The sequence below is a fragment of the Mastigoproctus giganteus genome, chromosome 12 (assembly GCF_048544385.1).
Source record: "Mastigoproctus giganteus isolate SK-2022 chromosome 12, ASM4854438v1, whole genome shotgun sequence".
Lineage (NCBI taxonomy): Eukaryota > Metazoa > Arthropoda > Arachnida > Uropygi > Thelyphonidae > Mastigoproctus > Mastigoproctus giganteus.
This window is the reverse complement of record NC_143586.1, coordinates 148,230,204-148,257,048: the sequence shown is the minus strand read 5'-3', so window position 1 is coordinate 148,257,048 and position 26,845 is coordinate 148,230,204. Positions and strand designations below refer to the sequence as shown.

The 26,845-nt window shown below is 37.1% G+C and overlaps 1 protein-coding gene across 1 annotated transcript in view; it reads left to right on the top strand.

Annotated features, from left to right (window-relative positions):
* The first annotated feature begins 8,601 nt into the window (after positions 1-8,601).
* LOC150077501 (uncharacterized) overlaps positions 8,602-26,845 on the top strand; it is a 450,301-nt gene continuing 432,057 nt past the window's right edge. The window contains exon 1 of the mRNA XM_090386887.1: positions 8,602-9,194. Within this exon, the coding sequence (XP_090243013.1) occupies positions 8,875-9,194 (320 nt within the window). The 5' untranslated portion in view covers positions 8,602-8,874. The remainder of the gene's footprint in view (positions 9,195-26,845) is intronic.

Genomic DNA, 26,845 nt, shown 5'->3' with positions numbered 1-26,845 from the left:
CAGTTGACAACTCTCTTTGGCAACATCTTGATGCAATGACGTCACAGAGCTGTTTAAGAAGGTCAGCGTTGAAATCAAGTCGGCAGCATAACTCAGTCTCATAATTAAAATTAATCACCGTTTCTTCCCTTTCAGTGCATCATCTTCCCCTATCCTCTACTATTTTATTTTGAGTGGAACCGAAGGGCATCTTTCCGAATGACTTTCTCAAAAATAATTTTAGGAACTTAATAAACTGAAAGAGAGAGAAAAAAAAAAGCAAGCTCACACCGCAGAATGTGTTACCTAATTCCAGCCAGCTCACCACAGTGGTAAATGCTTGGCAATGCAAAATTAAAAAAATACAGCAATGACAGAATCCAATATGATTATTTTTATTCACCTTTAATTATTCTTCGCTCTGTGTCAGACAATTACCTCTAATGAGCTAATGGACGAGTTCAGTGTCAAGGCACGTAACCTGGCTGGTCGATGAAGCACCGATAGCTACTAAACCTCATCATCCCCTCACTCTCACACACACAAAAGGATAGTTATCTGTCAAGTCATTCCGACAGTCATTGCCTATCACTGAGCTGGTGCTCAAGGCATTACCCAGTGGAAATGTCACGATGACAGACTCCTGAATACAAACCGCTCATTAAAACCGGTCTGTTTATACAATCACATTAACGGGTCTAGTGTGGGAAGGTCCGTGCTAACTGAGAATCCACTGATAAATAGATAGATAGATTGGTGCTGGAAATATGAGCAATATCAACAGCTGTGGCAGCAGGAGACAGAGAGCCGGTAGATAACGACTTCTGGTCACACCGCATGACAAGTAGTCTTCAAGGCGGATCATTAGACTGGAACGCCTTGATTGTCACCCCTTCCCTAAATGTGTCTAAGAGCTCGCGGACCGAACTCGGAAGTTTGTGTGAAGTAGTCTGCATGCATAACAAATCGCCAAATCAACAGCTTTTAAAGAATTCTGAACTGTTATATTCTTATTCGCTATCATTTTATTAAAAACGAAACTAATTCTATGTCCATTCACTAGAAAGCATGCAATAACGCCACATTCACCAGAATTAACTGCCGCTACGACAGTGGTAATTAATTCAAGAAAACATGCGGATTCATCTTCATTTAGAATAAACGTTGATTTAATGCACCTATGAACTTCTGTGTAACATTAACTCCAATTTAAAAAAAAAAAATACCTCTTCATACAGCGAAACTAAAATAGACATCGAAATATCTAACACTGCACATTTTGTAGAATATCAAAATTGAACTTGAAAAAAGAAGCACATAACAAAGGTACTTTGCTTCAAATACTCATTACAACGAAGATACTTGTGTGATACGCACATTACAACGAAGATACTTTTTTTTTTTTTTTTTCTGTTTATACTCCGGGACGACCAAACGATCAGAGGAGTTCACAAATAGACAGAATACAAGAAACAGCACCGTATTCAGTAGTCACGGGCTTGAACCCCGGTCACTCAAGGCACGTGTACTTATGCACCCGCGCGCCTGACCACTAGGCTACGGCGGCCTCTTGCTTAAGAGAATAAAGCATGGCAGTGCTCTATTCTCTTAAGCAAGAAAGGGCAGTGTAGTTACAAAGAAAAATGGATAAAAGAATTGAATAATATCCACAAGAAGTCACTAACTACAGCGGGGAAGCTTCCTCTCAGGATAAGTGTGGACAATTTATTTATAATTCAGAGGAAATGAGTTGCTGACTTACAGTTCTAACAAGAAAACCAGCCCAAAACAGCTTCGGGCGGTCTACAGTGATAACTCATGCATCAAAACTGTGATGAGAATCTCGAAACACATAAGGTCGAAAGCACAATTTTAGAGAACAATTTTGGATACTGAGAAGGGCTGCAATTGCTGAGCTACGGAACATAACAGCTAACAAATAAATTGTCACAGATGTTTGGCTATAGACTAAGGGTTGTCATGAAGAGACAATGAAGGCGTGGCCTCCTGTGTCCTAGTAGAAGATGCATCTCTTTTAATTAGCGTAGGTTGCAGATAGGCAGAGATCTCTGTCCAACTGCTGAATTCTAGTAACAAGTTGCTCAAGCAGTAATCTATCTAAAGTACCAGTCTGTTATTTTGTGCTAAAAGCGTCGATAAAAACCGTATACACAATGAAGGCAAGCGCAGAGGCTCCAAGCTGGTGGCTCTTGAGAGCATTTTTTCTGTGAAGACTTATCATCAAACAACTTCGGGAATCGAATTAGTCCCACTGACTATGCTTTTGATGTAGTCGTAGCATAGGACTTCTTTAGGGTGTTTGCTGCTGCCGATGCCCACATTTCTTCCTCGTACTCTATAGTTGTATAAATGTCAGTACGTAAGTAGTTTAACACAGGTTTGCAGCTGTTGACATAAAGGAATTGGATTTTGGTAAGCAAACTGTATCGATCTTTTTTTTTTTTTTTTTTTTTGTATTAGGAATAAATTTGTGAATAGAATTATAGTTTTGGAGTCAGAGATGACTCCGGGGTCAAATAACTGTTGATATATCAAACTTTTGGCATTCTTAACGGCAGATATCCTTCAATAAAAGTTTATGATGGTCGGATACTGCTTCAGGAAGAATGTAATTTGAGATGATTTTGCGGGATTTATCTTTAAGCAGAACTGTGAAAAGTATTCGTTGCGATTATTTGCTGTAGTTTACGGTTCATTACTGGAGATTTACTGTATATTAGTAAATATTTTTATTTCGTCCGCTTAGGTTATGATGTCGAAACAACCTATTACAAATGGAATTACTGCTGCTGAGAATATAACACCTCAACAAGAACACCTGAGAATAGAGCACCGGATGGACCACCTCCTTGAAGGACCCACAGGATCTCTTTCTTTGTATAACTGTCCTCTTCATTAAAAGACTTGTCAGGAACGATAATAATCACCACAATATACATGAAGTATTCTCTAAACGTGTAGAGAAGTGATGGCATCTAAGGCAGCCAGAATGACTACAAGTGCAAATCTCTATTGAAATACTACAGGTATTTCAATAGAGAAGTGCGTGGTTGTAACCAAGTTAGTGGTGATTTTTTTCTTTGATTTTGAATGCATATTTCTTTGAATGCAATCTCTCTAATTGCATACTGAACTTTATTTGGGGCAGGTGGGGGTGATTATGTTCCATGATTTGAGAAGTGCGAGCCAGTATTGGTATTTCTCGAGAAGTTTTAGTAGACTGGAAGAGCAAGAAAACGGCCTGTAGTCCTGGATATCATGACTGGCTGATTTTTGGGTTTGACTGAACAGTAATTTAACTTAGATGGGAAATGGTGTAAGACCCCGTTGAAAACCCCTTGCCGTATAATCATTCACATATTGTTGAGCAGTTGTGGCGAGCAATTATGCTGATTGATTAAACACAGTGAACGTATTAGGATGGGGAAATCCAGAAAACCCAACCGATAATCGTGGTTATGATGTTGCTAACAAAAAAGGGTTTTCTGAGTTTCCATCCCAAATGATTAATAATGCTAACTGCCACTGATCCCACACTGCTTCCGCACTTTATGTATCCTCCGTCAAAGAGCGTCATAAGGTAATAAGAATTAGTAAAGGAACGAAAGACCTGTGTGTAGAGCGTAACCACACTCCTGACAAAACAGCGACTGACTCACATCACTATCTGTATAAATTTTCTAAACTAAAATTTGAATTTAACTCCTGAATTCGAAATTTCGTTTTAAATAGTTAGCCTTTCTTTGATTTTAAAGCAGAGCCTTAAATTAAAAATTACTGTGATGGCCGTTTGGATAATAACTTAACAGAGGAAGGTAAACAAAAAAACAACTACTATATTAGGTAGAAAATAGATAAATCATAAATACGTACTCGCAGCTATAAAGACAATAATAATGTTTGATCAAATTAATAAGTACACATATTTGGATAAAGCCAGATGATGATAATCTCATTTTACATAACCTATATGATTCATTTAAGATCACTTCATAATGTTAATAGGCTGATCGAGTTTATTCACATCCTGAATAACTACAAAAAACGCACCATACCAACAAACGCACCAACTACATAGGTTCGAACTGCATTCGTTTGCCGAGATCATCAAAATACATCATAATTAGTGTTTATTAATTCATAATTAATTCAACAATCTCATCGGACATGAGCAGAGTTGGGAGTAGGGGCGTAAATTGAGCACTGTGAGAAGGTCTGAAAATTTTAAATAGAAATAACGAGAAATCCTTCTTGACGAGAGAGGTCTGAATTCAACTATTTAAACGACTTACACATGTAAATTTTCCTCTAACGGTCATCATCAACTTCCGACAGATGGCAGCACATTTGTGTTCATAAAAAAGTTGTCTCCTCTGAGTTATTAAAATTAAATCATCTATAATCATTATACTTTCAATAGAGGAAATTGTTGCTAAAATAAGTGCTTTTAAAATGATTTCTTTAATTCATTAAAATACTTACATATATTTCTGAGGTCTGCTAAGTAGAGATTAAAAGTTATTTAACTTTTTCCAAACCATAAGTTACCCTAATGATGAAAGAAGGAAAGTACGCTCCCGATGTTTCTTTAAGTGAAATAGTCCATTATTTCATGTCCCACTTGTCTCATTAATTATTCAGCAAGAAACTACGCAAGATTCATTCCATCTGATAGTTTGATGCAATTTACGATTATAATCTTATATACAACACAACTTAAGTAAAAGATTCCCCCCCTTCTTGCTTCACCCTCTATAAATTATGCTTTATATTTATTTGCATTTATTTTATAAAATGTGTCACGTGAAGGAAATTTCCTTTGAACTTGAGGAAGTCCGCACATGTTATCAGCTGTCTCCAACACATTCACAATTTATTGTTATTCAAGTTATGCGCGTGCATCGAAACACGTGATAAGAGTGTAGATCTTGCTGTTTTATTGAATTCGGCTTATTAGTTCGTGGTGGAGCAAGTTCTTATCTTCTGCCTAAGCACATAGATAATATAATCTAGAAGGCATCATCCTCTTGCATTCTAAAATAAGAAGACTCGTTCTTCGTGGGAAGGAAATGTCCGTCCTACGTCGGAAAGTTTGTTGCAACCTCTCACATTTATTTCTAGAAGAAAAATGTATGAATGTGAAACAGTTATTTGGTTGCTATTTGTACGAAGAAAGCATTACCAACTATGGGGTAAAGATGTAGTCTTCAGGTACAGACTGCTTCTTTTGAACACTTGAAAAAAAATGAAGATGGCGATGACGATCTTGCTTATCACCGAATAAAATTCCATTCTGAAACCGACTGCTTAGTTCTCAGCAAAGCGAACTTAAGTTATCTGGTATAATATGAGCAAATGCATGAACGTTTGCACACAATAACACCAGTCAGTTTGTTTATTGGGCTTGGTAGAATCATCTTATTACTTCGCGAAGACGAACTCAGTAATGAAGAGGGTGTGTTAAGTGCCAGGGTTGGCCACAAAAGACCCACACACTAAAGTCACCTCAATGTTTGACCATTGCGTAATATCAGAAATGTGTTGCGTCTGTAAACTGCTTGTATTTTATGGTCAGCTATTCTGACTGAGGAATAAAAAACTAGTTTTCGAGAGAGAAGAGAGGGGCAGTGCAGGACGCACCAACTCAATCACACTCTGTATTAGAGAGTGTATTAGAGTTAACTCGTTTCGACGGTAAGTATCCAATTTCACCTGAACGACAGGGTTCGAACTTAAGCTGTTTACACAGCGAAGGAGCAAAGCCAGACTACCCGCTTGGAAGGGATCTCAGTAATGCGTAAAAATAAATAAAAATAAAATTAGTTAACGTATGCAGTGCGTTACGTTTCAGGTACGCGTTCGATTTTTTTCTCCTTACATTAATTCAATTTTATTGTTTTCTCCTTTTTTTTTTTTTTTGTGATCAACAGAAGTGAAAAGTAAATACTGTATAGTTATCTCCTTATCAATTAATTATTACATTTATAACTTTACTGAACACTTTCTTAAAACTATAGGTTTATGTTCTCTAAACTTAGCCGTTCATTTTAATTACAACTATTGTATATAATATTTATTACTCTTATCCCATACTCCATATATTATGCGCGCGCGCGTGTTCACAAGCGCCATCACGTTCACGAGTCTTACATAACAAAACATGGAAAGCACGAACGGGCCACCTAAAGTAACAACACTACAGTAAAACTATATTTAATCTATAAATTTCTTCTTTCCACACATATTGTATGGAACAAGGAAATAACTGCCAGATTTCTATTTGTCTGATTTTAATAAAATTTGTGATGGCGGAACAAATCTTTCTAAAAGAAAGATTTGTCCAGCCATCATACATAAGGCTGCACAATTATATTTCTAAAAGAGATCTGTACAGTCTTATATAAAATTTCATGAAAACACGTCCATCAGGAGTCGAGTTGTTACATGCGGACAAATCGTAAAAATTTTAAAACGTCTCCTAGATCCTTTTCGCTAGTCATGTTAGCTTGTTTACTGATTAAGTCGCGAAAGTCCATTAACCTTGGCTTAACTTTACTGTCCGACTACGTCCTGACTAGGAAGTCAATGATAACCTCTTTGCCCTGGCATCCCGGAAGTATAAGACTTTAGGTTAAGCGAGCCCTTTCTAAATTATAAGATGCTAATTGGCTCTCTTATCAATGACAGCATATTGGACACAGAAGTCAATTCTAATAAATAGTAGGAATTCTATTTAGTTTATTATATTTTATATTTTGTTTGCCAAGGCTTGCCCTGATGTCACATTCCAAATAAACAGTTATTCTCACATGATATCAACTGCAGTCTCACAAGATATTATGCAGGTAGTAACTGTTCAGTAAGACCTAGATACATTCCACGACCGTTTCCCTTTATATCAAAATATACCTTGTGACACAGCTTCTCAGTCTTGTCTTTTGTGCTTCTTAAAAATTAAATGGACATATTCTGTGCGCAGATATTGTACATACTCATAAGACTACAGTTTTTATGCACAAGTATGAAATTTTCATGAAACAATGCTATTTAATAAAGCTGGCACTAATAACAGAGTTGACCTAAATAAATTCTCGCGTTCCACAAATGTCACACACCATAGTTATGGAAACGCTGCTTAACAGAAATCATCAGCTACACATAACTTTTAAAGAAATAACATAATTTGCATGCTATTTTGGGGCTCTAAATACTTCAGAATTCCACTGTGCTTAAACAATCTTTCTAAAATTAGAAAATTGAAATACCGCGCACTTATTGCAAAGAGACTGTTGAGAGTTCAAGAAAACACTTACAAAGTCAAGTTTTCGAAACTGTCAAAAAGTTTCTATTATGAAGTAGTGTCGCTGATTCATAACACTGCACCCAATATCGCATTCGAAATGGTGCTTCGTATTCGTCAGCATTTATGTTTAAGACCCCAGCTATCACGTGACTTTCTTTTCAGAAGACTTTTTTTCTGCAGACAAAAAAAAATATCCCCCACGATCATAGAAAATACAGCAAAACAAGTTGAGTTCCTTATTAATATTTCATGATGCTGCGGAAATAGGTTGGATGGTTGGTGGAGAAGGAAAATAGGGGGACGAGTAACGCCAGCTGCGTTTTCATGTTCTGTCCAATGTAATAATTAATTTCTTTGTCTGATCCATGCCTATGCCTCATTTAAAATGTTCTGAGCGTTGAACGTGGGACGACTTGCATTTCCATACTGGGTTCGGCTCGTCATCTTTGGTTTCCAGGAGCGAGCTGAGCGGAAACTAAAAGCTGTGGGAGGAAAGAGAAAAGTGATTCAAACACGACAGTAATAAATCTTTGAACAAAGACAGTTCCTGGAGAGAGGAGGGGCATAGTCATAAACCATTTGAACTTTAAAAGCCTCCTATTTTAAGAAAGATATTCTCTTTTTACATTATATATTTCTCTTATTCCCTTCTTTCTTTCCCTCTAACACTTTTTCCCTTTTTATTCTCTAACAAAATAGATAATATTCCTTTTTAGTTCACTGAAGAACACTTCTGAACAGTATGGCCGATACCTTCCTGTCTCAAACTAGTAAGATCTGTTTGATAAAGCTCTCTCGGGTAAGTTTAAACTTAGCTATTTAAACGTTACTGATAAATTTCCATTACATGACTTAACATGTGTGATGTTCTGTCCGATGTAAGTCGTCTCTCTCCTCTTCGACGAGTCTAATCTCATCAGCGATGCTTGTAAATAATTACACTCTGAAGCAAAGTTAAAGATTCGATTTATTTGAAATGCCCAGCGATCTTTTGTGTACTCCTTCCGTAGTGATCAGTTTCCGTTTGCTTACTGTTTGCCGTAACAGCACGGAGAGATTCACTTGAAATAAATGTAGAACACCATCGATCCTTTACAATTCTTGTGTATATTTAGATAAATTTCTCTTTCTTCCCGCCTCTTCCTCGCGGCAAAACTAGGCAGCAACCTTCCTCTAGCTGCTGTCGACGTACCTTTAAATTCCGAGAGTCGGTGTGCGCATGGCTGCGGGCTGTCGCGCTCCTTTGACCGGGTTTTGGTAGAGTGACGTCAGAAGGCAGACGACTTGGTAAGCAGAGCATTACACACAACATTCGGGAGCGTCACTGAAAACGTGGTATCTTTTGAACCAACAGTGAGTCGGGCAAACGATAAATCGTGTGGTGGTGGTGTCAGTCAACGGCAGAACCTTCAAGCACCCTCCATGGTAGCACAACTGAGGACGCATGAAGAAAGAAAGGTGATGTGGATGACTACTCTCATCAGATCATTCGTCGGCTCTTGAAACCATAAGGAAACCTCACATCAACATTCCCTGAGTGCTCTTAAAAATTGGTGCCATCATCGGCGCTCATGGTCGTACCCTGTCGTTGCCGCAGATCGCTCGATTCCAGGCTACAATGCTACCTCATGCGGAGGACGGCCGCTGTTGTTCTTTCGGTCGATCCATCTGTAACACCATGGTTGCTAACTGTGATGATTCTTGCCTCTTGTTCAATTACCACGGCCGGACAGGGTGCCCTCCCGTCGACGGCGCACAACGGAACCGTACTGCCGTGTCCCAAACAGTGTGTGTGCACCAGAGTTGGACCCAAACACGTGCTACGAGTGGATTGTTCCAACCTGAATCTTACCACAGTGCCGGAAGACATCAGTCCGCTGGTAGTGATACTGTAAGTAGTCTTGTGTTTACTTGTCATCTATCTATCTCTCTCTCTCTCTCGTCTCTAATAGTTTCGTTTGAAGAACGCGGTTGCTAAGAGACTGGCACGTGTTATCAGTTAGATTTATGAACTATCTTTAGAATCGACTTTCTTGGGGGAAGGGATGCTGTTTTATTTATCAATGGTTGTTGAGATGTAACTACGAGTTATGTTTCTCTATTAAAGAAATAAACGACGAAATTAAAGTGAAGTAGCAGCTAATTGCCTCAACTAAGATTTTTCCCCACACCTTTTCGAAACGCACTTGGTGGTGATAATCTTTGCATAAATCGTTTCATGCAAATAAAAGTCTACTTAAGAGGAGGGTATTGGAAGCCTTCTGAACTTTACGTACATTCCACTAGAAAATGTTAAGTGAAAACTGTCGGACACTAAATATCAGGTGGGTCTTGAAAAGTTCGAAACACTGGAAAGGAAACTATGGGAGAGGTTACTGACATTTCGTCTCTCTCTCTCTCTCTCTCTCTCTCTCTCTCTCTCTCTCTCTCTCTCTCTCTCTCTCTCTCTCGTGCCCATTGCGTGTTAAATAAACCCGCCTCCATACGAGCATTAGTATAATACTAAAGTTTCCAAAAGTAAGCCAAATTAAATTTCAGTGAGCATCTTTCGAATGGCATATCTGGTTTGCTGCAAGGAGCAGTGTCTGTTTACCGAGTTACACATAAGCTTTATTTATTATTTTCAATGACACGAAACTCAAGAAAATAATCTGTCACTTGGTTGTAGTTGTTTTTGCTTTCTATTTTGTGAGCAATGTTTCCGTTGTGTTCTCTGTCATCTATATTCTCATGCCAAATACAGATGCTGTTGAATATTTATTATAACAGGACAAAAGTATTTAATTGTTTTTTTTTTTTTTTTTTTTTTTTCCCGGACTGTTTGCTTGTACCGAAATGCCGTCGTCACTTTATAGTAAATTTAACAGTAGGAAATTGCATATTAGGCGTCGTTCGAATGAAATAAAAAGATACGTTTTCACCACAATTCTATCTCTCGGATCAGAGACAGGCTGCCTCTCAAGACAATAAAATTTGCATTTCCGTTATTCCATCGGGTTTATTATTCTTATAAAGGGCTATTTCAAGTGGTTTCTTTCATTTGTAAATTAAGTAAACTCTGTACTTCTTTCCATACATTCTTCACTGTTTGCTAAGATCCCAGTATTTATCAACCCATAGTCTTTCTTGACATACTATTGTCAAATATTCTCCTTATTCCTCTCGGTTGGTTAACAAGTGGCAGTAATACTGGTGAATTTCCAAGAATGCTCGAAATTAATGGACTTTTGAGTTCATAAATTTATTGGCAATGCTTTCATCTATAAATTAAACCACAAAAGGGGGGGGGGAATGCTGAATACTAAGTCTGTTTATAGTTTCTTAATTAATCTTACTTCGGAGGTAAACTAAACTTCTATTGCAAATCTCAGATATTAATGATCTTGTGATAACTTACACTCATGAGCCAAAACATTATGACCACCTACCTTATTAGGTAGGGCCACCTAACGCCATAATAACTGCGTGTACCTGGTGTGGCCTCGACTCCAAGAGATGTCCTCAACTATCCTGGACCAGCTGGATAGAAGGACATCCCGGAGTTCAGCAAAGAAGCAAAGCACCGCCATGGCCTGGCGAATACTATGCTCCATCGCATCCCACAAATGTTCGATGGGATTGATATTAGGGGAATTTGACTGCCAGGGTAACATGCGAAAGGCTTGGACATTAGCCTCGAACTATTCCTGCACAATGCAGGTCTTATGACATGGTGTCTGGTTGAAGAAATCTAGTGCCATCTGAATACACGATCACCATGTAGGGCAAAACGTGGTCCGAAACAATGCCAAGATATAATCTGGTGGTGTGAGTATGTTCAATAGGAATGAGGGAGGACCCAGTGATGTCCATGAAAACTTCACCCAAACCATGATACCACTGCCGCCAGCCTGTTTTCATCAAGCTTGCTGTCTGGTTGCAGCTATTCACCTAGTCGCTGTCAAGTACATATCCATCCATCGGCATAATGTAGCTGGAACCTTGATTCATCAAACCAGGTGGTTCTTTTCTAGTCGTCCAATGCCCACGAACAGTGCTTCTGTGCCCACTGATAGCGCAGAACAGGTCGCCTGTTCCGTAGGCCCATATAGAGGAGCATACGTTGGATGGTGTGGTCGGAAACATTTCTCTGTGCGCCCTGGTTATATCCTGGGATCGGGTGCGGTCTCTCCCATCCCAGTACGTTGGGTAACTGTGTCCATCTTTAAACAATTCCGCCACCCCTTCACTACTGCGGTCCTCGAACAGCCGACAATTCGTGCGGTTGCTGAAATGCTGATCGCAGCCTTCCTAGCGCCGAAAATCAAAACCCCGTACAAGCTTCAGGTCCTTCCCTTTCCTCGCTGCACGAGATTTGTACTGGCGAAATGACATGCATCATCGTACCGTCAGTATATATGGTACGCCAGTCGGTGACATCCTTCCTAGGTGCTATGGGAAGCGTCAACTCCTGGAGACAAAGGTGGTCAATGTTTTGGCTCATGAGTGTATTTTCAATTATTATTATTGTGTGAGTGAGTGTGTGTGTGTGAGTGTGTGAGAGAGGGAGAGAAAAAATAATAGCATATAGAAAGGGGTAATTTACAGAGGCTAACACGAGAGTATAATGATATACAAATGACAATACAACGAACATTTCTCTGAATACGCCAAAGTTAACTCCATAATAAAGCATTACATCAACTGACCGAGAACTTACCTAAATGCGGATAAAAGAAACTTTACTCGTAAATATTAAGACATCAACTTAAGTCTTAACTTTGTTATCCATCGATCTGTAAATAACAGTTTTAAAGGCCAACTGATAAGAGTACCGCATTATTAAATATCATAGCATAAAGGAATGTAGCCACTGAGGTTTGCCATTTTTTTCCCATTAACATACTTTTAAATTAACGGATAAAAATTAGTGATTGAAAAGAAAAAGTTCAATAATATTACCAGAATCACCTGAAAATAAGTTTTTCGTGTTTTTTAGCAAATGATATTAATTATTAACAGAAAACCACTACATACCACATGTGAATATTACTTAAGTTTATTGGAATGGTCAGTCTCAGATTCCCTATAGTCCCTCTATAGGGAATATAGTTCCTCCCACTTATCATCAAAACTATGGGTTTTCTTTTCATTCTACATGGTGATTAAATCTTAATGAATGAATACCTGCAATACTGCTTTAGCTCACTTAATTTAAAAAAAACCTGGGAATGGTTATAAAGTAACAAAGATTAATAACAATATAACCACCATAATGCTGGCACCTAACAACCAGGCGACGATTCGTTATTGAGCTGAATAACTTAATAGAATATGATTGTTGTGATCTACTTAATTTGCTGATGCCAGCAAATTAAGTAGATCACAAGATGGCAGTTTTAACGAATTTTTGTTTATATATATAGTACTCTTTCTACTTGCTAATCTTTCTACTCTTGTATTAGCATGGCATTCATTAAAAGAAAATATTTGAAAGAAACCAACGGAACAGCCGATGTTCATGTACTATAAAATACACTGCTTCTACAAGTATAAATTGTTATTATTATCCTTGTCATTTGACTCTATAGTCAAATATATCTCAAACACAACATATTTTACTATACGAGTATATATATATTGAATATATTACCTCACTAGAAGAAATTTTTAGAGAAGTCAAATTCTGAAATATAAAGGTTACAATGCACAGCTGACTGAATTTGCCGAATTTTATCTTAAACTTCAGACATTCACTATTCTAATCTTTACTCTCCGTCCCCTATTTTTGTATTACTGGTCACGTAATGGTCCCTCTACACAAGTCTATATACGAACGCACAATGACCTACAAGCAGTTTAAAGCTGATAAATCAAACAATTGACAGGTGGGAATAAAGTGCATGCGGAACAGAAAATAATTCTAAAATCATGCACCCAGCTCGACCTATTTGTGTAAAGGTGATTCAGAAACGATGAAATATAATTTTAAAATAGAGTATTTTAAAATTGTTTAGACATGGTCCGAGCAGTTTATTTAGAAAAAATGGTGTAGCCATTACTAGACTGTACCAAGATCGAAGATCGTTTTAAAATACTGAAGAAATAGAAACATTCAAAAATCAATAGACGGCGAAAAAATAATGAAGCGATATGGTGAAGCGTTATTACTGAAAAAATATATTTATGATCGGTACAAATGAGTTTGCGGCGTGTTCGTAGAATTAGAACTCTCCATTAAGACAATACTGCTAGCATCTCTCTCTCTCTCTCTCTCTCTCTCTCTCTCTCTCTCTCTCTCTCTCACGAATTATATAAATATTTCTTTCTGTTTAATACTGAGGAATAAAAAAAAGAATGAACACACACACACATACACCACCACCAGGCTCAACAAAGTGCGGACTGCAAGCTTTTCAGATAAAGGTTCACTCGCTTTTTGTGAGTGGAATAATTAGGGTGTTATAAGTATTGGTTTTTTAACGAAAAAATTTAAAATGGTACACAATGATTTATTCTAGATTAAATTATTGTCAAAAATTAACTTAGGCATAATATCAGAATAACACATGGTCCAGCACATAAGTGTGCTGGGCCATGACAGAGGCAAAAAAGACTGCATGCAATAAAGGTACTTGTAGAACAATGGAACTCTCGCATGAAAAAGAAAGTGGATTACGCTGAAAATGAATATATTAAAAAAAATTCCATCGTTCTGATGGAATTTTTTTTACATATTCGTTCTTTCAAGAACGAATTCATTCTAAGTTCATTCTAAAAGCATGAACTGAGAATTCCTGAGGGATAAGGAAATATTAAATCTGATACTTTACAAAGTGCCTATTCTAATAGTAAACAATAAGAAAAGAATCGCACAAATAAACTGGATGAATATTTAATATGAACAGTCATTTCTCAAAGGAAATTTAATCCTTACCTGTCTTATGTGGTTTCTTCATTATTTACGAAGTTTATCACCATGTACCTAAAAATAGTAATATACGCTGTGAAGTAAAGATTTCAAAAATATTTCATTAATAAAAAAATAAAAAAAAAATAAAAACTGCAGCGTTAATGGTAGGTAAGCATGCAATTCGAATTTGTGGCATTATATTACCAGAAAAGACTTTAGGAGATCCTATATACTCAATCAGGATTATGTGCCTAATAAACGCCTAACACTAGCTATAGCTAAACTAAACAGTAGCACTAAAGCTAAATACTAGCTATAGCTTACCTAGTGGTGTAAAATTTCCCATAAATTTATCGATTAGATGTTGGGTATATTTTGATCGCTCAATAAGAAATTGTACTCATTATGGACCACTTTTATTTATAAAAGGTTAAATTTTATTATGGTCTCGAGGCCTCGTACACACTGTTAGCACCTTATAGCTCACTATATCTGAGACATGTTTAAGAATGTCAGCAGCCCTCATGGGCGCCAATATTGGATGTTCAGAATGTTCCGTCCACTTAATGGGAAAACATTGTGCACGCTCAATATTGAGAAAGGAAGGAGTTTAGCCAGTGATATAACTATTATACCGCCAAATCCACGACAGTGGGGAATGGGCGAAAAGTCAGGATCATAATGGATAAGGGACAAAATATATCGCTCACTGGTTGCAATAGTGGCATAACTCAAAAATCGCGTAATTCTGAGATAATCAATGAGGAAAATTTGGCTTTTAGAATTAGTTTGTTTAGAAATTAAGAAATTACGTGATTGTTGAAATATATTGTGATTCATCTCATCATACCCAGTGGTACTCAAAATTAGGCTGGCTTGATCAACATTCCCTTATGGGTAGGGCGCCTCCGTAGCCAGGTGGGAAGGAGCAGCAGTGCTTAGTACACGCTTCTTGATTAGACCGGGGTTCGAGCCCGTCACCACCAAATACGGAGGATGCGGAAAGGTCAAGGGAATGACCACCGCATATTCCCGGAGCAATGTGGCCTTAGTTGCTAATGCTCCTAAAAAAAAAAAAAAAACCAAATAACAATAACCCTTATGGGTAACCCAGAAAACTCTAAAATTTACCCCCCCCCCTTTTGAGTTGTGCCACTATTGCACCAACAAACACTCAAAATTTGCGACTTGAGTCTCCTAAAGATGGAAAGTAATTAGGATGAAGAACAAAAAAAAAAAAAAAAAAAAAAAACCATTAAACAAGAGCTTTATTTATATTCATAAATTCAGGAACAAGTATGAAATACATTTTAATCTTTGAAAACATAATTGTGATAAAGCATAAATAAGAACAAGAAGTTAATAGGTAATTATAGGAAAATGGAAGAATTTTAGTCATTCTTAGAAAAATTTATTCCTTCCGTAAATTAACTTTTAGACTGTTATAAAAGCCGGCATGACATTTTGGAATTGTGTTATTATTCAACGAACAGTGGATCTCACTGTGTTTCTTTTTCGAAATAGGAATGGAACTCTTGTCGCCTTTTTCAAATCTAAATCTACAAATGTCTCCAAATGTTTTCTTGTTTTACTAGCTTTAACATTAACTGATTTATAATCATCCATATGTTTATATGATTTTTTTTATAAAATAAAGAGTCCAAATGCTGCTTTTCTGCTTTACAGCTAGCAATGTCGTTGAATTTCACTTCATCAGTATTTTCATTAAATTTCATAATGTGCGTCGGGCAAAATCTTTCAGGTTGTAAAAATTGCAATGACTCGTCTCTGTCACCTTGAAAAGGTGACCTGTCTTTCTGGCAGTTCTAGCTAATGTAAAATATTGTGATGGGACGAATACAGGACCAGACTTTAGCGATAACTTAGCATTTTTCTATAATGATGAGTTGCACAGTCACCCTCGCTTTTCGTACGACCTACAACAAGAAATTTGCATTGCATTACACTCCTATACTGGCACAACTCAAAAAGGATCACTATTGCACACAGACCGCGCTCCATTCAGCCCAAAGGTTGGGGCACAATGAAGAAGTGTCACTGTTGACGCAGTAAAAATTCAGATGGCATAATGACACTTGTGTCACGTAGCGATATAATATCGATCTCAATTTGTACTGTTATTGCATAAATGTAGTCTCCCAACCTCATCAGTTGTATTAACTCAAAAATTACGAATTTTGAGTTGTGCCACTATTGCAGCCAGTGAGCGATATAACCATGCCTCTGTGCTTATCTTTCTAAAAACACAGACATGCAATTGAAACTTGTGGAATGGGGATTCTCTACTATGTTACCTTCCCTAAGTTTGTTACGCTAATTTCAAAACTGACATTTCTTACTATCATATTCCACAAACTGGAAAAAAAGATTTTGTTTGTTTGTTATTTAGTTTTCAGGAGCATTAGCAACTAAGGCCATACTGTTCCGGGGATATGCGATGGTCATTCCCTGACCTTTCCGCATCCTCCGTATTTGGTGGTCACGGGCTCGAACCCCGGTCTAATCAAGAAGCATGTGTTACGCACTGCTGCTCCTGCCCACGGAGGCGCCCTGGGAAAAAGAAAAACAGATTTTCTTTACTATGTAAATTTTATTAAATTTATCCAAATAATGTGTGATTTTTTTATGATAAACACAGATAAAACTCAATTGAAGTGAAGAAAACAGACTACTGTAAAAATACCAAAATAAACGTTTATGAAGATTTTTTTAAAGATTTCTTGAAATAATTCTAGGTCTTTTAGTCTAAAATGAACGTTTTGTGAGCTTTTCTTTATGGCACTACACTCCAACCCCTTTACAAAGGTGTAACAGTAATTCCGCCAATGTTTACCTTCAACCTAAACCGATATATTTTTATATCTAAATGCTCACTCTATTCAAGATTTTTCGGGGGGGGATGTAAGTAGGAGTTCAAAATATTAACCTTCACACACACCCTGCATATTGCTTTTTAAGATGTATAAAGCATATTTTCAACAATACTGTCAAAAGTAGCATCTTTCACGTTGCCTAAGAAGTTATGAAATTCATTTTTGTTGCAAACTCACGCTTCGTTTCCAACTTGATCATCGTTTCTTAAAATTCCTCGTCTGAGTTTAATTTCTGTGGCCCAACTAAAATATCATTTGGAGTTTCACATCAGATGAACCTTTAAACTGATTACAGAGATACCTGAAACAATTACTGGCCTTGTAAAACCTTTAACAAGTTGCTTCGTTAACCCTAAGTTGATAAAAAGCAGAGGTAACAGGACTTTCGTTGGGTCGTCCTAGAACTTTTGTGTTAAATACTTTCGGAACCTGATTAAAGGCTGATCTGCTTGGACACTGCTTTCTTTTCCAAAAAAAAAATAAATAAATAAATAATAAATAAAAATAATAATAAAAAAATAAAATAAAAAAAGTCCATGCTGTGTGGTCCCACTAACACACAAAACGTAAATTTTAGTGTATTCTGATTGCTGATATACACAGGCGCCTCCGTAGCCAGATGGGAAGGAGCAGCAGCAGCAGCAGTGCGTAGCACACGCTTCTTGATTAGACCGGGGTTCGAGCCCGCCACCGTGCGGAAAGGTCAGGAAATGACCACCGCATATTCCCGAAGAAATATGGCCTTAGTTTTTTTTTGTTTTGTTTTTTATGAAAACCCCAAACACGAAAGGTATCAAAACCCATAGTACTTATTACCGTGCATGGGTTGAAGGAGAAGTATGGGGGAGGGGGATGCCGGAAACTTTGCTCTAGAGACTAAACATGGGTTTCACCACTAATGCTCCTTAAAAAAAACCAACAACACACACAGAATTTTCACGCCTTTATTTAGAAGTTTGAGATTTTCATGCGTCATCTTTAAGTGAACTGAATTTGCGATTAAGAAAAAAATATATATGATGTTCCTCTTATGAAGAAATCTATGCATAATCTAGTTCATTTAGTTCATATACCAAGACGCCTAAGGCAGTCACATAAATCCGGAAATATTGCAAGAGAAGGGAATATTTCTGAGAAAAGTATGGTAGGATCTCCTTTATATCTGTAACAAAAAAAAAATTATATCCCTGAAGAGAGCAGACTTATAACTTGGAGACTAAAACCCCTGGGTCTCTGCAGAAGATTCTGGAAGACCTAAATTTCTTACCAAAATCATTTAATTTCGTTTTACAGGAACCGTTGAGGTTCACAAATATTTTCATTCTGGGGAAAGTCATTGTTGCTACATACGTTAAAATTTGGTAATGAAATTATATCGAGTCATGTGGAAAAGGTATATATGAATATGAATCGTGCTATTGGGTTTTATAGCAGTTGGTTGTTTCGAATACGAAATGTCTTTTTTTTTTTTTTTTTTTCCCTTGGTTTTTCCTCCCTTATTTTTGTGGTCTTGCATTTCAAGATAAGCAAAAATAGCAATGATCTCCGTGGCTTCTGTGTTCACTTCAGACCTTGGGAATGGCATTTCCTCAACTGTTCAACACAAGTGTGGCAACCTTGTGGAGAGTACAAAATTTAACTTAGTCACTAAGTTTCATTCTGAAATGCAGAACTCGCTAACATAAATGTGACAAAATGGATGAGGCTAATTTAATTAGCGCCTCTAGTTGCCATATCACATTACAAGAAACTTACAAACGCAGACATAAACACGGTTTTACTCGAATTTTTCTGCGAGAACAAAAACAGTGCAGAGAATTACGCTTATTATAAGTCGCTGACTAACTTATATACTTAAAGCGTAAAGTGTATTTAGTGTCTAGCTAGCCAGGTGGATAAAGTGCCTGCCTAGCAACCCAAAGGTCGCGGGTTCGAATACCGCCTCGGGCTTGGATCAGAGTAAAATGCAAAAACTTTGGGACGTGCATTATGGCCACAGAAATCGATGCGCTAACAAAAAAAAAAAAAAAAACCACCAGGTGTTCCCTCATTTCCGTGTTGCTTTCATTGTAGGCGTAGGACAGTAACCTGTTGAAGCCAAAGAGATTTAAAGTGTATGGATATGGGCAGTGTTATGTTCTGTTGTTCATCTGGCCATTTAGCCGCTGGACCCCTGCTGAGGCCCCGTGGAGGCAGACCAGGGCAGTAGTACTTTTAGATAAATACTCTGGCAGGTCCTGCCACCTAATTTCCTGGGATTTCAGTGGCTATGAACTTATATACTTAATGTGGACATGTGTTGTGTCTTTACGTAAGCCAGCTTCTAAACGTAAGATCAACTCCAATACGTATCCCCCCCCCCCACAACGCTACCTTTCACTGTGCACTCTTGACACATCTGATAGGTTTACTGTTCGTGATAATAAAATATCATTTTTCCAAATTTATTTAAAAACACTATATCTGCAAGTACTACTTAGTACTACTTAGAAATATCCAAGTAGTACTAAGTATTTCTGTTCAACAGAATCTAATCTAATATTTTAACAACTGATGCAGAGTTTTAGGTGCATCAGTGCCTGAAACCCTACTACAACCACACTGTGCTATATATATATATATATATATATATATATTGTTTGTCAACTTGGTTTGTTCTGTTGTCGATGTGCCTGCTTGCCGAGAAGGAAAAACGATACCATCCTCGCCTGAGACCGACTACCTCAGCCATGCGTAGTGAAACAGAGTCCATAAAAATTGCTTGAGTCACTGACGGAATTGAACCTGGGCCTTTTTCCATTCAGCGTGGGGAGGATGGTTCATATAGGTACTGCGCTACATGCGAGGGAATTTACTGGATGATTGACCGTTTTTCTACATCAGCATGTTATATATAGAGCCAACGGGAGAGCAATACATTTGATACGATTATCAGCAGTGACTCTTTGTGCATTAGGAATCGCCAGATTTAGGAATCAGTGATCACATTGGATTGATGCGAGATCTACTGAAAAATATAACTACGATTACAGGAAAAGGGAAGATATTTTGCTTTCGTAAAGGAGGCTTCGATGATATCAAACAGGTTTTTTTGTTTGTTTAATTATATTCAGTGGGATCAAATGAAATGCAAATTCTAAATGAGAAGCATAATGGCAAGCAATATAAGAAGGCTCTCTAAAAGAGCTACTGCTCAAGGCGTAAACCTAAATGGATGTCAGATGAACTGATGAAGTTGGTGGCAAAGAAGAAAAATACGTGGGATGCGTAAATATTTTTAGAGGATACAGAAACCTACAGTAAGTATAAACTACTGTACTCAGTAATCAAATCACGAAATGGATTAGTCAAACTAAGGCAGATTACGATACATCTCTGACAAAGAATGCAAAGAAAAGCAATACAACCTTCTTCACTTATATTAATACTAGAAGGAAAAGGATGAATCACAATGGTGTAACTGTTGATGATCCTGTTCAAGTTGCTGACAAATGAAGAATTTTTTTAGGGATGTAGATGCCAGAAGTACATCAAATGCTGACAGGGAGCTGAAGCAACGTTATCTAGCAAAATTAGGCAGTGGGCTAAGCTGCTGTTGTTATTTGGTTTTTAGGAGCATTAGCAACGAAGGCCATATTGCTCCGGGGACATGCAGTGGTCATTCCCTGACCTTTCTGCATCCTCTGTATTCGGTGTTCACGGGCTCGAACCCCGGTCTAATCAAGAAGCATGTGCTACGCACTGCTGCTTCTGCCCATCTGGCTACGGAGACGCCGGGCTAAGCTGCAATCAAAGTTTAACACTGACAAATGAAAGATACTGTATATGGGTGGCAGTAATCGCAGAATAACGTACCAATTATGGACATAATGTGTTTGTTAGGAGGAGCTAGTGGTTCCCCACGAAACCTTCACCATTGTCAAGATGCAAGACTCTGCTAAGCCAGATGATGCGTTGGGTACCGTGAGTTTTGTATGTTGTTCATCTGACTACTTGGTTATTGGGAATCGCATCACCAAGGAAGGCACCTCCCAGCATCTGTACACCACACTAGGAGTCGGACTGGGAGCAGACAGGGACGCTTGATGAAGATACCCTTGACAGAGCTAGGGAGAAGGCTCAAATGAAGAGAAGAGCGGCGACAGTGGAAGAAGGAGAAATAAATATTGAAGGAAGAAAGGATGGCACAAAGAGAGATATCCTCGAGGCGAATAGGAGCTAGGAAAACCTAAGTAGTTAGGATGCCCTCTAGAAGGGTGGGTGAGGGGGTCAGAGAGTAAAAGTGCCTAAGCGTAAAAACCAGATATACTTCGAAGGAGGTCTTCCGAGGCAGCAAAATGTTTTTCAAGCATATTGCTGCCATACCAATTGTATGGTAGTTAGCATTCTCCACTACTCAAGCTAGTGAAGATGTCGGGTTTCTTTTTGTGGGGGGAGGTATCAGTGATTTACACCATATTGAGCTGTATATTAGGTCTCAAATTTCGTTTTTTCTGTGGTTGATTTACCTGTTTGCTGGATTAAAATGTCGAGTTTCGGACAGAAAACCACGCAACCTTCGACTGAGATCGACTAATTCAACGAAGGTGTGAAAAAGTCAATAATTCCTTAGGTGATCGACGCGATTCAAAACCGGATCTTTTCAATCTGGTGTGGGGAGGACGGTGCTTAGTGCTTATATGCACTGCTACCGCAAGGCCAAGGTAGTCGAGAACAAAAGATCTGGAACTACTGTGCAGTCGGACATGAAGTACTCTGAGCAGTAAAGAGGAACCGCTTGGCCAGCTCATGAGATTTTATCAAATATAGCAAGAGAAATTTTGCCAGCAGGAATAAGGAGGTACTTATTCAAGCTGTATAAGGCAATAGGGCATATCTTGAGTACTGCATACAGGTCTTGAACCTTCATTGCAGGAAGAATGTGATTCTGCTGGAACGGGTACACAGAACAAAATATTATAATTTTTGAAAAAATAAAATGATATATAGATCCTAATGCACTATATATATATAGTGCATTAGGATCCACGCACACGGTGTGTGTGTGTGTGTGTGTGTGTTCCGATTTACACGCTATGCGGCTGAAAAACACAGAATAACTCACGAGAGAAATCCTACCCAGCCAGCCTGAAAAGCCTTCAAAAATTTCTCTAGTTTCCGACGAGATTCGAACACAGAACTCTCCAAACGAATGACAAGTAACGAAACACCTATGCTGTTCATATGGAGAAACGTCTCTTAAACGCGCCAATATTGTTGCATAGCATAATACTGCTACAACTTTATACTTAAAAATTGATTTCATGATAATTTGCACATAACATGTATAGTTGAGAGGGTAGGATTTTGGTATGATTTTCAACTACTGGATCATTGACCTATAGTTAATAGTCCTATCATGTGCATAACTCATTTCGGCACTCAGCAGACTGGAAGTATTCTCTTAGATAAGAGAACTATGATAAAATTTTGATTTTTGTATGCATGTTTTTATTTTATTTTTTCACTTTTATTATCCTTCTTGAAGACTTAAAAATGTAATTAACCTGTTGAGTACTGTCAAAGATTTTATTGATGAGAAGAGATAGCAGTTTGGTAGGCAATTCTACACACAAGGCGTTTGTTGTATCTCAGAATTCTTTGCTCAGAATGAATTTAATTACTGATACCTATCATCGGATGATAACCATACATGTTCCAACAGCCGCAGTCAGTTTTTCTGGAAGAGATACTTAATCTACATTCTAATCTGACCAATTCTTTATACTGTATTAAGCTACCGCTTAGTTATACGGCAGCTCAAAAAAAGAAAAGAAAGTTTAAATGAGAGTACCTTAATTTGAGAATGACTACTACAAAGTTTTCTTTTCAAGCAGATTCTAGAAACTGGAGACTAGGCAATTCTAAATCACCACCAGCACGAGTCAGCCATTAGATGTTCCTGAAAATTACGTATTCTAAGGTTGGTTTGCCTGGACAAAAATCCTGGAAAAACTTCAAGAGAAACCGCTATTACTACCTATAACTCATTCCCACTTACATATATATAAACTGCAAAAAATTTGTTCATTTTGGCCAATAAGACTCTCGAATCCTGAAGATGTTAAGCAATTTACGATAAAAAAATTCAATTGCATATCTTTATCGTTCTCTCAATTGTACTGTACATTCAGCTACATGCAACCATCGTTTACTTCTAGTGGTAACAAGAAAATTGTCTCTTACCTGTAACAGGCCCATGCTGCGGAAATTCTTATTCAGAATTTTTCACCAATTATATTAATAGAACGATCATTAACAGTTTAATGATTTCTTTCTTCTGGTTTTTAGGGCTGAACGTGTTAGTGTTATGCATGTTCAAGTACGTCGTGTGTTGGAATAAGCACGATAACATGAAAATATGCAGTACATCGTTAAAAACTGGGAGTCGTGTGATTACAACGATAAGTAAATTAAAACGCATGACTGTCCTGAAATAAATAGAATTTTTTAAAAGAACCAGAAATTAAGTATCAACTTCGAAGCGGTTAGTTAAACTTTGTTTTAAAAGTGGAAATTAATGTTGATTTCCACTAATGTCGTTTTGAGTTTTTTAAAGAATGTTTAATTAAGTAATTTCAATGCGCTGAAACATCTCATTGTGTGGACAATAAAAACATAAAATATTACGTAAACAAGGCCGTAAATAACCTTATGTAGTTACTGAGCTTAAGCAGAAAACTTCGTAATTACCGCTAAAAATAATGTGATAATTCTCGAGAATATGATTTAACAAGACTTAATTGACAAAACTCAATGCGCCTCGTACCACTCCTTCCCGACAAAGATCATGCTTAACTCAGAAACGTTATGTGCCCCATTACTATGATGAATTCATTACTAATAATTTTGCAGTATATTAATCTTTGCATCTACATTTCATTTACATGATGTTCTCGGGAACTTTAGCATTAGTTTATGGTTTTTGGAAATTTTCTACGAAAGTTTTGTAAACTGCTTAAAGCAAACTGCACATCGTTACTACAACCATTTATAATTTACAGGCACTCCAGCGTTACTTAATATAGTTAAATAACCATTATCCTAAATCGTGGAAGAAAAGGGCTACATTTAACCTTTCTAAGCAACTTGCGGGGTGTTTTTTCCATGGTGTTTCTGAAATGAAATAAAATTATTATATTTTATAAGAACACGGGTCAGTCAAATGAAAATGGTACAAAATGCGTAGTAGGTAAACTATTGCATCTGTTTTAAATGTATCTAAAAGTAAATTTTAAACGTATGGTTGAAGGACCATAGGGTTGACTTAGTAAAACCTAGAAGCTTTCCATTCTAGTGTTTCATTTTAAAAGAAAACGCTGTTTTACTTGAATTTTTATTTAAAGGTAAACTTCCATCTTGCAGTGGATTGATAATGGCTGCAGTTTACCTTTATGCTGTTAAGAACATATCTCAGAATGTCATGACCATTTGTCATGAATGGTTCAAAAACTATTCAGAATGATATTCTTGGATTGGATTTCATTGGCGCAAAAGAGACTAAGGCTATGGTGCGCCACGACTACGCCATAAAAATATAAATGAGTAATAGATATATTGTAACCTTACAGAAAGGTTACAACTCAAAAATTGTAAATACATAAAATCGAGTAAAACAGTGACTAAAAATAAATGCTCAATACTATATATATATATATATATATATCGGTAAATATTAATAGTTGTGTAAAAATTTAAAAACATCTGACACATGGTCATTGTCTGATAAAAATCTGACAGCGTATAAGGCTCAATCAGATGGGTAAAAGCGCTAAAATGCGTATCGTTAAAATGTGGGCATTCTATTGAAATATGCTTCACGGATAAAACTGTGTCACAGGACTCAACACCTAGGAGGGTCATCAGCCCTCAGCAAATACGAATGTGTCAGATGACTGTGTCCTGCGGGTCCGGGCAAAACAATTTCCTCTTTTCGATTCCTGCGCAGACTAGACTGCCACAATTCAATTACAGGCTTTATATCATGTAATTTGTTTGTAGTCTGTCTATCCCATGAATCCTGACACTGGGAGTGAATCTTTTCATATATTATTTGCCCGTAGTCTGTATAGTGGACTGACAGGCAACAGAACGTCTGCCTGGTGCAAAATTTTATGTCACAAACCTGATATCAGTTCATAAGGGTACTAAAGTGTGATTATCCATGTGGAAACTAATGACTTTAAAGCAAATAAGCATCTGATTAATTGGTCAGGACCTAAGGTCATATTGGAAAAATGTCACAGAACAACTAAATATTTCTGTATATGCAATTCTGTCTGAACATAAATTTATACACATAGGAGGGATTGTATGGAGATTGTGTTGTATTCTAGATTGAAAGAACTTCAAGGCATACGGGAAAAATTTTCACAGCTTGGCCTGCCCTTGTTAGCACAAGGAATTCATTAAAACAGAGTTGATGCAAGGGTTTCCGTTGATGTCACTGAGAAGGCCTCAAGTCACTGCCGACATAACCGGTACAGTATCAGTGCCTCTCTCCGATATGCGTGAGTCGTGATATTGGTGTGTGCGTTCTGATTAAAAACAGTCACATCTTCAACAGCTGTCCGGTACATACGATGTACGGAGAAGATTATAATTATGGTGGTAAAAAAATAAATTTTTGAAAAGACAATAATATACAGATGAGGATAATCTGCAATGCAATGAAATCCCGTTACCAGGAGTTTCTTAGGAATGCATGAATCTTTCGTTAAATGAAATTTTGTTAAAATAAATATCATTCAAATTATTAAAAAAAAAAACCCTTATTTCTTCATAAGTTCTGCTGCACATTTCTAACATATCGAAGTAGTAATTTCCGTTTTATTTAGCGTAAATAGCAACTTTAAATCAACAATAAATAAATAGAAAAAACACGAATTACAATATTTGCACAGGAGCTACAGTTTCGAAAGAGTTTCATTTATAAGAAATAGAGCACCATATAAAATATCAATGCAACACACACATTCAGAAATCCATCCTTAATTGTCCCGTATTAATACCTCAATTTTTGTTTTTAATATTTCGCTTTTGTTTTTCGAGCATTAATACGAATATTAAAATTTAATGCAAAAGAAAAATTGGAAATATCAACCAGAAAAATAACAAGCAATTTTTCTATTCATTTCATTCCTTACTTTTTTGTTGCCCAAGTTTTTCCCTGAAGCTGCTATCAAGATATTTAGAATACGATAAATCAGAGTGCTACATCCGAACTATACGTCATCCTTAGAGTTAAAAATAATATCCATAACCATAAAAAATATATCCATAAGTATTTTAATTCAATAATTATATAACTAAATAAGAAATTCTAATTCAGCCAACGCTGCATATATTAATATACAGAAAATTAATTCCAGGAATCAAACCCAGCTTGTGCAAATTCACTTGGCTGCGAAGAATATTAAACACACATTTTACCATCGGGGAGTGACCGCGCTGTTAGTGCAAAAAGAGTGAAAACTTAAAAATATCTTTGGAACGATATCTGAAAGTACGGAAGGGTCACTGCCTGCTGCCCGGAGCAATATGGCCTTAGTTGCTAATGCTCCTAAAAACCAAATAACAAACAAACAAACAAGCCTGCTGCCAATGTACCCAGTACGTGTAAATGCGTGCATTGACGATACATTGAACAATACTAATATATAAATTTTTTAAAAAATGACATAACTGTCAGTTTGTAGACATTTGACGAGCAGAATT